The 14,136-nt window shown below is 35.7% G+C and overlaps 1 protein-coding gene and 1 long non-coding RNA gene across 30 annotated transcripts in view; one reads left to right on the top strand and one right to left on the bottom strand.

Moving 5' to 3' along the window:
• Positions 1-14,136, bottom strand: part of CPLANE1 (ciliogenesis and planar polarity effector complex subunit 1) — a 138,045-nt gene that overhangs the window by 20,018 nt on the left and 103,891 nt on the right. For 26 of the 29 annotated variants that reach the window (XM_049109321.1, XM_049109326.1, XM_049109325.1 and 23 more), the window contains 4 exons: positions 12,718-12,802; positions 6,655-6,816; positions 2,680-2,710; positions 2,003-2,134 (listed from right to left, as the gene is read on the bottom strand). In XM_049109321.1, coding sequence (XP_048965278.1) covers positions 2,003-2,134; positions 2,680-2,710; positions 6,655-6,816; positions 12,718-12,802 — 410 coding nt within the window. Of the gene's footprint in view, positions 1-2,002; positions 2,135-2,679; positions 2,711-5,482; positions 5,563-6,654; positions 6,817-12,717; positions 12,803-14,136 lie in introns of those variants that run through there. The other 3 variants (XR_007410378.1, XR_007410379.1, XM_049109345.1) reach the window with 3 other exon arrangements.
• Positions 1-14,136, top strand: part of LOC112652809 (uncharacterized) — a 61,012-nt gene that overhangs the window by 29,972 nt on the left and 16,904 nt on the right. The gene's annotated exons all lie outside the window — the stretch shown is intronic.

Below are 14,136 nucleotides of genomic sequence, written 5' to 3'. Positions count from 1 at the left end.
CAAAGGTGGCAGTTACCACAATCCCAGATTTCAAGATATACTACAATGCTATAGTAATCAAAAGAGTATGGTATTGCTGCAAAAACAGCCACATTAAAAAAAAAAAAAAAAGAAAAAAAAAACACAAAAAACCAGCCACATAGCTCAATGGAACAGAACAGAGAGCCCAGAAATAAACACACTATTATATGGTCAATTAATCATTGGCAAAGGAGAAAAGAATATACAATGAGAAAAGATGGTCACATCAACAAATGGTACTGGGAAAACTAGACAGCAATATGCAAAAGAATGAAACTGGACCACTTTCTTACACCACACAGAAAAATAAATTCAAAATGGATTAGGGACCCAAATGTGAGACCTGAAACCATACAAATTCTAGAAGAGAGCACCAGCAGTAACTTCTCTGACATTGGTTGTAGCAACATTTTTCTACAGGTCTTCTGAGACAAGGTTAACAAAAGCAAAAAATAAAGTATTGAGACTACATCAAAATCAAAGCTTCTGCACAGCAAAGGAAACCACCAACAAAACTAAAAGAGAACCTACTGAATGGGAGAACATATTTGCAATGACATATCTGGTTAAGGGTTAGTATCCAAAATATATTAAGAACTTACACCCCCCCCCCCACACACACACAAAAGAACTTACACAACTTAACACCAAAAAAGCCAGAAAATCCAATTTAAAAATGGGCAGAGGGGATCCCTGGGTGGCGCAGAGGTTTAGCGCCTGCCTTTAGCCCAGGGCGCGATCCTGGAGACCCGGGATCGAATCCCACGTCGGGCTCCCGGTGCATGGAGTCTGCTTCTCCCTCTGCCTATGTCTCTGCCTCTCTCTCTCTCTCTGTGTGACTATCATTAAAAAAAAAAAAAAAAATGGGCAGAACACACAGACATTTCTCCAAATGGCCAACAGACACATGAAAAGATGCTCAACATCATTCATCATCAGGAAAATGCAAATCAAAACCACAATGAGATGTCATCTCATATGTGTCAGAATGGCTAAAATAAAAAACACAAGAAACAAGTTTTGGTGAGGATACGAAGAGAAAGGAATCCTTGTGCGCTGTTGGTGGGAATGCAAACTGGGGCAGCCAGTTTGTCTGGAAAACAGTAGGGAAGTTCCTCAAAAAATTAAAAATAAAACTATCCTATGACCCAGTAATTCCACTACTAGGTATTTACCCAAAGAATATAAAAATATTCATTCAAAGGGATGTATGCACCCCAACGTATATTGAAGCATTATTTACAATAGCCAATTAGGAAAGTACCTCAGGTGCTTACTGATAGATGAATGGATAAAAAAGTGGTCTGTATGTACCATAGAATATTACTCAGCCATAAAAATGAATGAAATCTTGCCATTTGCAACAGCATGGATGGAGCTGGCGAGTATAATGCTAAGAGAAATAAGTCAGGGAAAGACAAATACCACATGATTTCACTCATATGTGGGATAAAAGAAGTAAAACAAAGAAAAAAAATAAGAGAAAACCAAAAACAGACTCTTTACTATAGAGAACAGATGGTTACCAGAGGGGAGGTGGGTGGGAGGATGAGCTAAATAGGTGATGGGGATTAGGAGTACACTTGTCTTGATGAACACTGATTAATGTACAAAACTGGTGAATAACTATATTGTACACCTGAACCTAATATAACAATGTATGTTAACTATACTGAAATTTTTAAAAATCTCACGATAAATTAAAAAATATATAAAAATGACAATAAAAATAAAATGATGAGACTTTGGGATAACTCCCAGGATACAGATGTGCTGCTGTATTAAATACATCAGTCTGTCTACTGTTGGGGAAGGGGAGGAGAGACACAACCTGAATAAACATCACAGAAAGTATTTATGAAGAAAAAAAAACTAAGTTTTGTATTTCTTTCATAAAAATCACGTTAAAAAATGGCCAATTTTGAATATTCCTGAACCATAAACATTTTAAGTGGGTTAACATGAATTATTCACGGATTACCTGGAGATATTCCTAGCTTGTTGTTCTGTTAAACCAAGCTCCTCACTGGAAACTCCATCTTTTGTTATAAGGTCCTCAATAATGTCTGCAATATCAGTTAATCCAGTCATCTGGAATGGATCTACTGAAACGCTTCATTTTCAAATGCAATTTGAGAAATATAAGTCAGTATATATACAATGTGATTACATTAAGCAGAAATGAACATGTAAACTTTAAAAAATGAACATATAAAGCTATATCCTCTATGAGCATAAATGAACACAAAGATGATAAACACAGATCTAATGTTGTTCCTTAAACTTTCCAGTAATCCTCAGCACAAAAGTCTAATCATCAGTTATTCATGACTTCTTACGTGCTCTTAAAAAAGCAAACATAAGGCTCAGGAGATAACCTCCACCTGTCCTGCCTACTGAATACACACACAGTAAAAGATATAGCAAATCCAGTCTACTGAATTCTAATTACTTATGCTAAAAGAGCAAAGGACATAGTAAAGCAATCCTTAGCTTCTTAAAACACTCCATTCCCAATGAGAATTAATTCCTTTGAGTCTACAAAAAAAAAAATATGTAGTGTAGTAGCTCACATACACATGAACAATAAAATTTCCAAAACACACAGTTTACACCCAACCTTAAGTAAAACTGTGAATTAATTCTTAATATATTTACCTCTCAAATAAATCATCACTGTTATTCACACCTTAAAAGAAAAGAAACATTATTAATAAAAATTTAGGATAATTTTTTTCTACTTTCATCTATTAACCTGATTTAGAAATTATATAACCAGAAATTGCACTATTTTTTAAACCTCCAAATAGGTTTAAAGATATATTTATGTATGTAGCCTATTTACCCTCCTTTTAAATATGCTATTTGGTAGTGAATACTCTGCATCTTCAGATTATTACTTTTTATCTGAAGTAGGATAGGAAGTACACTTGAAGAGGAAGTATGCTTTAGGAAGTACAGTCCTCCTTTGCTTAGTACACAGTTTAAAATACTGAAGTTAATTTACTAAAACAAAGCAAAACAAAAAACCCAAAAAACAAAAATGCTCTAATGATCCTAAAGTAATACATTTGGGAAAATATCTAATTTAATTCCAAGAAGACATTACTTGGAAGAAAAGGACCTAAAGAATAATTTTTAAACCTTGTCCAATATTAACTACATGTCTTTAGAGCAAAACACCTAATCTACTCATTTTTTATATGTTTAATACTCAAAGAGAATTGAGTTACTATGGGGGAAAGTATTCTGATATCTCTTCTCAAAAACATTTTATTGTTGAGATTCTCTTAAATAAATCCACCCTGCCCCAAAACTTACACATCTATATGTTTTTAGTATTTATTTTACTTTCCTAAGCACATGTTGTTTGGTTTAATTTATTAATCCTCAAATAAAGACTTTACATTATTTTTGTACTCAGAGTTGGGGCATTTGTGAGGCTTTAATAGCAATTAATTAAGTTTAACTATTTTTTTAAAGATTTTTTTTTAAATTTTAAGTAATCTCCTTACTCAATATGGGGCTCAAAGCCACAACCATGAGATCAAGAGTCACATGCTTCACCAACTGAGCTAGCCAGGGACCCTTTAAATTGAATTATTAAGAAAACCCTCAATTACTAAATGAAAAAAAATGGTAATGATGTAGGTATAGAGTAATCAGATATAAAAAGGTCTGATTGCTAAGAAATGAAATTTCTTTTCTGATTCTTTTTATCAAAGGACAGAAAAGTGGTGTATCCAAATAACTACCTTTAACAGTAGTTACACAGGAAGACTGGATCCTTACTTTATTTTTTTTTCTTACTTCATTTTCAATCCATTTTTGGAACTCTTCCTTTGGGGCTGCCATTACAATTTACCAAACACAATAGATCGGCTTTATTCCTTCAAAATCACAATTCCTTCTTTTTAATTCCAAACAATGACACTCAGCCTTATTATCTACTCCACTTATCAGAGATGCCTCTGGAAATCTTGTGGCTATTACCGAAAATTAAATCCATCCTCAGTGAATAAATTATTTGCCACTGTTAAGAACACTCACAAGAATCAGCTAAGAAATAGAAGGCAATTCAAAAGAGGGTATCTTTTTTGAGCACCAGAAGGAAGAGAATGACTATCCATCTTTCTAAGATGCCATCTTTAGAAAAGAAAACATCCATTAGGGTGTCTAAATTCTGTACTCTAAAAAATAATAATTTGATTTCCTTTTTAATTTACAGTAGACATTGAATACTAGAGAAAAATAATTATCCATCTTTAGATGTGTTATGCCATTTATTGACAGTTGGTCCTTGATCTACATTCATGAGGTGGGGACCCAGGGAAGCCAGTGGAGTAATTCTCGTCTGACTCTGAAGTAATCTCTTATTAGAGAATTTGGAGACGTGCATGTGTAACTGTCTCCAAGGCAGGAGACATCCTTTCTTATCTTGCATCCTAATTTAAGAAGCTACTACAGGGGGCGCCTGGGTGGTTCAGTTCCTTAAGTGTCTGCCTTGTGCTCAGATCATGATCCTGGGATCCTGGAATGGAGTCCCATGCTGGGCTCCCTGCAAGCAGGAAGCTTGCCGCTCCTTCACCTCCCCACTCCCTGTTCTTAATTAATCTCTCTCTCTCTCTCTAATAGATAAACAAAATCTTTTTTAAAAAAGGAAACTATTACATCCCTGAACGAATACTTTCAATCTTACTTTTCCTACTCCTTTCTTTTCTTCTTCCTTTAAACATTTTAGAGTGGTCTTTATCCCCATCTTGATATGATCTTTGACTTCATTTCTCTTATTTTTCTACTTCTTTTTACTGTCAGAATTGTTAAGTAGTCTATCAGTACAGCCTCTTGAGCCTGTCTTTGTCCCCAAACAGCCTTCTTCTACTCTTGATATTACCTGAAAGTCCCCAAAGTCCTTAACAAATTCAATCTTTATTCATGACATTCTAATAGCCATTCACTTTTTCTTAAAAATCTCTCACCAAACTCCACTTGTCCATCTCCCTCATAGGGAGGCTCTGTACTCTCTCAAGGATGTCATTTCACAGGCTCCAGAGAGTAGCCAAAGGGATTTTCACTTCTTCTGTATTTCTTGCTGAGAATAGATGCACTAAACCTTGGCTATATAATTAGGTAAAAGGCTCTTATATCTGTTTTTCAAGCTTAAACCTCTCATCAAGCTCCACTTGCTGTCAAAAACTGGGTGCCAAATATGGCCATTTTACATACCCCAACATCACCTTACACTGTTACATTTGGTCGTGAGGTACTCTAGAGGCCAACCTCAGAGCTAGGATATCGTTGCTCCCACAGTGTGATAACACAAAATAACCATTCAGTTTCTCCTCCTCCTCCTCTTTCATCCACTTAGTCAGTGAGTGACATCAGTTGCCTTCAGCATGTCTCCTGCTTTCCCACAACACTGCCCAGGCCCTGATCAGGTCAGACGAATTTAACAACTCACTAAATGATCGATGCCTCCATTCTGGTCTTCCTCAAGACTTCCTCATTCCCCTTCTCTGTTCAGAATGCTCCAATGATTCCCTGACATAAAATGGAGAGTACACTTCTCAGATCCATCAGAACCATCTACAACCTCTTTGACCTCATTTGTTAACTCTTCCCCAGAAGAGTCAATACAAAAGCTACAGATGGCAGAGAATCCACAGGAATCAAACAGGTTCCTATATATAACACTCAATCCTCACAACTCTGTGACGTGGAAATGATCAGCCCCATACAAATGGAATCCAGGAAGAACTTAGAGGAAAGAAAATTACAACACTTAAAGCCAGCTGTTTTAATTCCAAACAATTAAATGGCACAATTTAATGTGCCATTTATGACATATGCCATTTAAAGCTATGCCATTTAAAACAGCTATGCCATTTAAAAATAGCATTTTTTCCTGCTTATACTACTTTAATAATAAAACATACTGTAAACACTCAGTAAATCCATCATTTATGACCATCAATAGCTGAGGGAGAAAAAACCACTTCAAAGCCATTGGCAGTAGCCCAAGTGTTGTATTTATAAGGACCTATCATTCATATGGCAAAATGTATTCATTAGGACTACAGAAGAGCATTTTTAATTGCCAGCTCCAAATATAATGAATGAAAAGCAGCACCAAACTTTTCTAAGTCTCAATATTCTTCACTGTACAATGGGAATGATCATGGCACCCACCTTGCAGGTTAGACCTAACACACATAAAACAGCATTATCTGGGACACAAACAGACTCTCAATAAACTACAGCTGTTATTTTGTTTTCCTAATTAAAACTCCAGGTTCTCAATATCAGCCAGTTTGAATTTCTCAATTTTTGTAAAAATCAGACAGTATAGTAATTCCAGTTGCTATATATTTAACATTAATAAGTTATTAAAATAACTTAGAGATACCTAGTCATATATCTTATTAGAGATAAAGATACATGCTTGCAATATCTTAGGAAGATGACAAGACAATTTGGTTCTTCAAGTAAATGGCACAATTTTTAACTTCCCCTGAAATTTATAAATATTGCAAAATGGCTTCACAAATCCTTCACAACTGTGTTCCCAATAAATAATCTTCAGTAAGAGTACTGGAAAACAAGAGTATAAATGAAAAAAGTGAAGAACAATACCAGGAGAAGTTGTATTCTGGTCACTGAAAAGGCTGACAGCCGAATCAGCAGAAGGAAACACACAGGTTTTCTGACTAGAATGAGTTTCTGTTACTGAAAATTCAGCTTCTGAAGTCTCTCTGTCACTTGGAGCCTCCTTATTCATATGAGTCTGGAAATGTACTGATCCAAGGTAAAACAGTAGAGGAAAAAAAGCACATGGGGAAAAAAAGATACTTAGTTAACACTCTGACATGGCAACAGATATATCAGAAGTTTATGATATATTATTTTGATAACTTTCTACTGTATAATGAAATAATTTAATATGATATTTAAAAATTTAACCTCCCTCATAGTAAAAAAAAAAAAAAAAACTATTAAATTTATTATCAGATTCAGGAAACATGGCACGTGAGCTGAAGTAGACAGGTTCATATCCTGTTATAAAAACAGAGAAGAGGGCAGCCCAGGTGGTTCAGCGGTTTAGCGCAGCCTTCAGCCCAGGGTGTGTTCCTGGAGACCTGGCATCGAGTCCCATGTCAGGCTCCCTGCATGGAGCCTGCTTCTCCCTCTGCTTGTGTCTCTGCCTCTCTCTCTCTCTCTCTCTGTGTGTCTCTCATGAATAAATAAGTAAAATCTAAAAAAATAATAAATAAAAACTGTTTCTGAATTTTAAAAATAAAAACAGAGAAGAAATGCTACATTTTAAAAAACAGATTAATATGCAACCAAGCCCTGTAAATAAAGAAATTGCCTGGTGCCAGAAAATAAAAAGTAATCAAAGCTGGGCAACATATGGGCAATGATGCTGGGACAGTTCATACAGAAAGGAAATGTGGTTTCTGCCATCTGCAGGGAAAGAACTGAGCTACCTTCATATGACCTAGAGCATTGAAGGACAGCTCTATCCAGAAAATGAGGATAAAAGAAACCTTGGAGAAGAGCAAAGAAATTTTCTATCTAAAGAGTGGATGGGAGAAAAATAAGTCAACTGTGAGAAATAAAAACCTCTGCTGTGCCACAAACAGGTATGGGATCTGAATTTATACTATGTAGTACAGCAACTATAAGCCAAGAAATGTATATAAAAATTTGTCCCCCAAATTTTTCTACTTCAGTAGATCCCAAGAAGCAAATACAAAACCACTTCAATGATAAACATATAAAAATCAACACAACTCTCCTAAAGATAAGTTCAGGATTAAAAAAATATTTAATTGCACAAAGAAACCACCACAAAAGAGAGCAGTGTGCATATCTGACAATGGAGAATATAAATACATGAAGTAAAACAATCTGAAAGGGCATAAAATATTGCTAAAATCATTAAATAAAAAAAATAAAAAATAAATAAAGAAAAATAAAAAAATAAAATCATTAAATAGATAAAAGAAGGCAAAGAAACCATAATAAAATAGGACAGTACATCCAGCACACAGATAGATTTGAAAAAGAAACAAAACTTCTAGACATTAAGAATATAGTTTAAAAAATTTTAAATCCAATAGCAAAGATACAACAAAAGAGAAAATTAGAAAACATAAAGACAGATCTGAGAACATCACCCTAAGTACATCACTGAGAGATAAAAAGGTGGCAATAATTAGTTAAGAGACAGGGAATAAAGTGAGAAGGTCCAACATAGCTCTAATAGGTGTTTTAAAAAACAATAGAAAGAATGGAGAGGAAGCAATACTCCAAAAGAAATGAATGAAAAATAACCAACAGTAATAATCATTCCTACTCTCATTTATTTATTTAAAATATTTTATTTATTTATTTATTCATGAAAGACACATAGAGAGAGGCAGAGGGAGAAGCAGGCTTCCTGCAGGGCGCCTGAATCGGAACTCGATCCCAGGACCCCAGGATCATGAACTGAGCCAAAGGTATATGCTCAACCACTGAGCCACCCAGATGCCCCCCTACTCTCATTTAGAATAAATTTTAAAAATATACATACTGGGGGCCCCTGGGTAGTTCAGTCTGTTGAGCCTCTGACACTTGATTCTGGGTCAGGTCGTGATCTCAGGGTTGTAAGATTGAGCCCCACCTCAGGATTCTCTGTCTCCCTCTTCTTCTGCCCCTCCACCCCCACACACTTTCTCTCTCTCTCTAAATTAAAAAAAAAAATCTCTTAAAAAATAAATTTAAAAAATATATATACACTGAGACACACTTGTATCAAAAATATAAAATAAACCAAAAACAAAGAGAAAATTTTAAAAGCAATCAGAGATGAAAGAATAACTAGACAGACACTAGTATAAGTTGAGCAATTAAAGATGTCAGTAGATAACGGAACAGTATCCTTTAAAATGCTGAGGGAAAAATGAGCATCAATTTAGAATTCTGTCCTTATCTGTAAGCCATCACTAACAAAATGTAATAAAATTAAAGATACTTTCAAAGACTAGGAGACTTTACCACTCATAGGCTCTTGATGGAAGAACTAATAAAACAAGGAGGCAATCCTCAAGAAAGCAGATGCAAAAAGCAATTGTGAGCAACAATACCAGAGAATTAAAAAATGTTGCCAGAGTGCATCTCAGGCAATAACAGTATTATTTCATGAAACTTATGTCTTGGTTTTGTATATTTATTGTTCACACATTTACATTTGTTACAGATTTTTTAAAAAAGAAGCAACTGAAGGCAGAAAACATGCTGATTGGTTCTAGTAAGTGTTAACCGAAAAGACACAGGAGACTAAATGGGAGAGTTGAAAACAAAGTAGATCTAAAATACTAGAAAACAATTATCAGGGAAGATGGGAGGGAGTATATCAGTGTTAAAAGCTCTAAAATCCTTATATTACCTGGGAGATAAATATATTTGCCTTAAATTTTAATTCAACTATGAATGTTGAAAATTCAAGTATAATCACTAAAAAGTTAAAAGTAGAATGTGTAATTTCTGAACCAATAGAAAGGAAGAGAAAGAATACAGAAAATTCAATCCAACAGAAGGAAAGGAAAAGTCAAAAATAAAGAAAAAACCCCATAGTAAATAGGAAGTACAAAAACGACAATATATGTAATATAATTATATTTGATGATTAAGACATACAAATTATCTATTTTAAAAAATGAAATCTGGTTCTATCTATCCTGGACACACTACAACATAATCACTCAGCCTGAAAATAAAAGAATATCTAACTTACAGAAAATATAGCGGGGGAGAGAAACATCTTAAATAACCCCATAGAGACTCAATTAGCAAAATCCAGACTCTGAAAGACACTTCAGGACAAACATCCATGTTTCTTCAACAAATAAATTGCAAGGGAAAAAAGAGACAGGAGGTACAAGAAGTTAAAAGAAACTCTTTTTTTTTAAAGATTCTATTTATTTATTCATGAGAGATACACAGAGAGAGGCAGAGACACAGGCAGAGGGTGGGACTCTATCCCAGGACTCTGGAATCACAACCCGAGCCAAAGGCAGATGCTCAACCACTAAGCCACCCAGGCAATCCTAAAAGAGACTTATAAGCCATCAAATGATTGCCAGGTGCTCAGATTCCCAACTAGAATAGAAAAATAAGCTATTTTTGAAAATGAGATAGCTGGCGACACTGAAACACTGATCAGATACTATTAAGTTTTTTTTTAAAAGGAGCAATAATACTATTTTGCCTATGTTTTTAAAAAAGAAACCTTATCTTTTAGACATATTTATAGGTAGATAGTATGCTATCTGGGATTTGCTTCAAAATCATCCAGGAAAAAAAAAACAAAAAAAAAAAAAAAAAAAAAAATCATCCAGGAAAAGGTGACAGGAGTAAGTGGATTTAAATATAAAAGAAGATTGACCATGAACTGATAATTGTTAAAGTTGGTTAATGGGTACATGAAGGTTAATTATACTATACTGTCTTCTATTGAAATTTTCCATCATAATTTTTTTAAAAATTAAATATATCAAAAAAGATATGCCACGGAAAAGAAAACAGTTAAGGGAAAAATTAGTATTAGACAAAATTGACTGGTTCTAAAAACATTGGGGATAATGAGGGTCATTACTTAATGAGAAAAGGGGCAATATTCAACAAAAAAAAGTAAGAATAATGAACATAATCATTTTATAACATAGCTTCAACTATATAATGCAACATTTAAGAGAATCACAAGGAAAAATTCCACAACCACTGTAGGGAACTTTTAATGCACCCTTCTGAGCAATGAATAGATCAAGCAGACTAAAAAAATCAGAAAGAATATAGAAAATCTGAACAATTTAAAAGCTTGACTACATATATACACACATATATACCACATATATATACATAACATATACACACACATCCTCCATAAGCCAATAGAAAATGCATATTCTTTTCAATTAAACACTTACAAAAACTGATTATACATACCACACCACAAAAGAAAATTTAACAAATATCTAAGAATTGCTATTATTGTACAATCATCTGATTAGATGAATTATGATTATATTATATATATAATCATTATTAATTATATTAGATGATTATGATTTAATGCGATGGAAATGGAAATAAATTAAAAACATAGCCAAAGCCCCATAATACTGGGAAGCTAAAAATCCCTTTTATGAGCTAAAGATGACATCGTAATACAAATCACAACCTATTTAGATCAAAACCAAACCAAACATGGTGCACGTCAGCGCTCGTCTGGGCCCTCGCAGGAACACGCTCAGCTTCCAACACATGTATTGGAAAAAAGGAAGAATTTCAAGGAAAAGGCCAACCAGTTAAGCCCTCAAACACAGAAGAAATGGTAAAGCTAAGAGTAGAAATTTCTGAGAACGAAAATCAAACAAAACCAAACTAAAGCCTGTTTTTAAAAGAAAACCCGAGTTAAATTGCTAACAAGACTGAATGAAAGACAATGTGGGAAAAAACAACTATAGATACAGCAGATTTTTTTTTTAAGTAACTACCCTCACTTCATTCTTTCAGTAAGAAATGCAAACACATCAGGATGCGGGGGGGGGGGGGGGGGGGGGGGGCGGCGGGCGGGGCGGCTCGGCGGTTGAGCACAGCCTTCAGCCCAGGGTGTGATCCTGGCTCCCCGCATGATGGAGCCTGCTTCTCCCTCTGCCTGTGTCTCTGCCTCTCTCTCTCTCTGTGACTCTCATGAATAAATAAAATCTTTTTAAAAAATGCAAACCCATAACTATTTCACCACTGTTTGGCCATTTAAGCAGAACCTCAAAATTCCAGTTCTACAGCTGACCAGGGACAAACAGCAAACCTTGGGCCCCAAGCTCTGCACACCCCTCAGCAAGTGTACGGCTGGTGCACTCCACGCCAGGAGCCGTAGGTTGGCTTCTACAGGGAGGAGGGGGAGTGGCCTGCATGGAAGCCAATCACATGCTCACAAAAATAATCCTAATCTAACAATGAGGGGATTGAAGGCTTCAGCTCACAAATGAAAACTATTCCTACCCCAAAGATACAGATGCAGTGAAACGCCGGGACACCTGCACCCCGATGTTTCTAGCAGCAATGTCCACAACAGCCAAACTGTGGAAGGAGCCTCGGTGTCCATCGAAAGATGAATGGATAAAGGAGATGTGGTCTATGTATACAATGGAATATTACTCAGCCATTAGAAACGACAAATACCCATCATTTGCTTCGAAGTGGAGGGACCTGGAGGGTATTATGCTGAGTGAAATAAGTCAATCGGAGAAGTCAATCGAATAGAACACTATATGGTCTCATTCATTTGGGGAATATAAAAATTAGTGAAAGGGAATAAAGAGAAAGGAGAGAAAATGAGTGAAAATATCAGTGAGGGTGACAAAACATGAGAGACACCTAACTCGGGAAATGAACAAGGAGCAGTGGAAGGGGAGGTGGGCGTGGGGGTGGGGGTGACTGGGTGATAGGCACTGAGGCACTTGGCAGGATGAGCACTGGGTGTTTTGCTATATGTTGGCAAATTGAACTCCAATAAAAAAAAAAAGAAAAAAAGAAAAAGAAAACTATTCCTAGTTCTACAGCTCCCAAAGGGTGATGCTTATTCTTTCAAAGCAAGGCTTTGGTCCCCAGCACCAACCCCCTCCCCCCAAACACACAGAAACACACCTTCCGAAATGCCAATGGCTTTTGGAGCCAATGTGTTTTCAGATTCAGGACCAGAAGACAATTCAACGTGATCTACAGGTTCAACCTGTAGAAAAACACACACAACAAAATAACTAAAAAGATTTTATAATTTGATAATTTCCCAATATTGTTAAATAATTTCACAATATGTACATTTTAAATATTAAGGTAACAAGTGAAAGAAATAGGATTAAGTGCAAAAGGGCTGAATGTGGGGATGGAGGAAGAGAAGGAAATTTTTACTTATTTGTAGTCTAGATGATTTAACCTTTTTTTTTTTTAAGATTATATTTATTTATTCATGAGAGACAGAGAGAAAGAGGCAGAGATACAGACAGAGGAGAAGCAGGCTCCATGCAGGGAGCCCGATGTGGGACTTGATCCCAGGACCCCAGGATCACTCCCTGAGCCAAAGACAGACACTCAACCACTAAGCCACCCAGGCGTCCCAGATTTAACCTTTTAAGAAGCATCATAAAGAAAACAGAATCATATAATTTTAGATTGGGGAGAAACATCAGCTACCATTCAGACAAAAACTTTCATTTTAAAAATGATAAAACAGGGCCCAGAGAAACTCAGTGACTTTCGTAGTGGCAGGATGCGGATTTGAACACAGGCCTGCAAAGATTCCAGTCATTGCTTGTCTACAAGTACCCCTCTGTCTCTTCCAGGCTTACAGTCTGTTTTCTTAATTAAAATAAACAAGTCAAAAGCTTTGTATTTATGTATGCATTATAATAGGATAAGAACATTTTAAAACAATATCCCAAAATCTTTCATTTAAATTAGTGCTACTTCCTTCAAAGTAGTCACCTTAGCAAACTAAGTACCTGGGGAGTTTGATCAACCTTCCTATGAGAACTCTTCCTTTGAAATTAGCTCTCACACTTGTGCTACAATTATTAATAACTGTTCTGGGCATAAGTCTTTACTATATAAATGTAATTTTATCATTGTCAGCATCTAAAACTGAGAGAGCAAAGATGGTCATTAAATAAACGTGTATCAAATGCCTGGCATGTGCCAAGCAAAAGACACAGTCCCTATCCTCCAGTATTAAAAGGCTTGGGGTGAGAGGGGGGCAGTAACAGAATTTTAAGGAAATTTTTCAAAATACATGTATGTGATCTACACACTTCCCCTTGCCAAGGGACTGCCCCTTCCTCCATCCCCACCCTACCACCCCAGATTCCGCTGGGCTGGCATGTATATTTTGAAAAAGATCATGACATGCACAGCTGTCCTCTTATCTGATGGATCCAGATTTGTGTAAATTCCTTCTTGAAACTTCCTTTGGTTTGCTTTCTCCTGAGTCTCTTTACCTCAGAATGCTCCTTCTCAAGCTTTTTTTTTTTTTTTTTAAGATTTTATTTTATTTATTCATGAGAGACAGAG

The sequence above is a fragment of the Canis lupus genome, chromosome 4, assembly GCF_003254725.2.
Source record: "Canis lupus dingo isolate Sandy chromosome 4, ASM325472v2, whole genome shotgun sequence".
Lineage (NCBI taxonomy): Eukaryota > Metazoa > Chordata > Mammalia > Carnivora > Canidae > Canis > Canis lupus.
The sequence above is the reverse complement of the archived record's forward strand: the minus strand, read 5'-3'. Positions and strand labels throughout refer to the sequence as shown.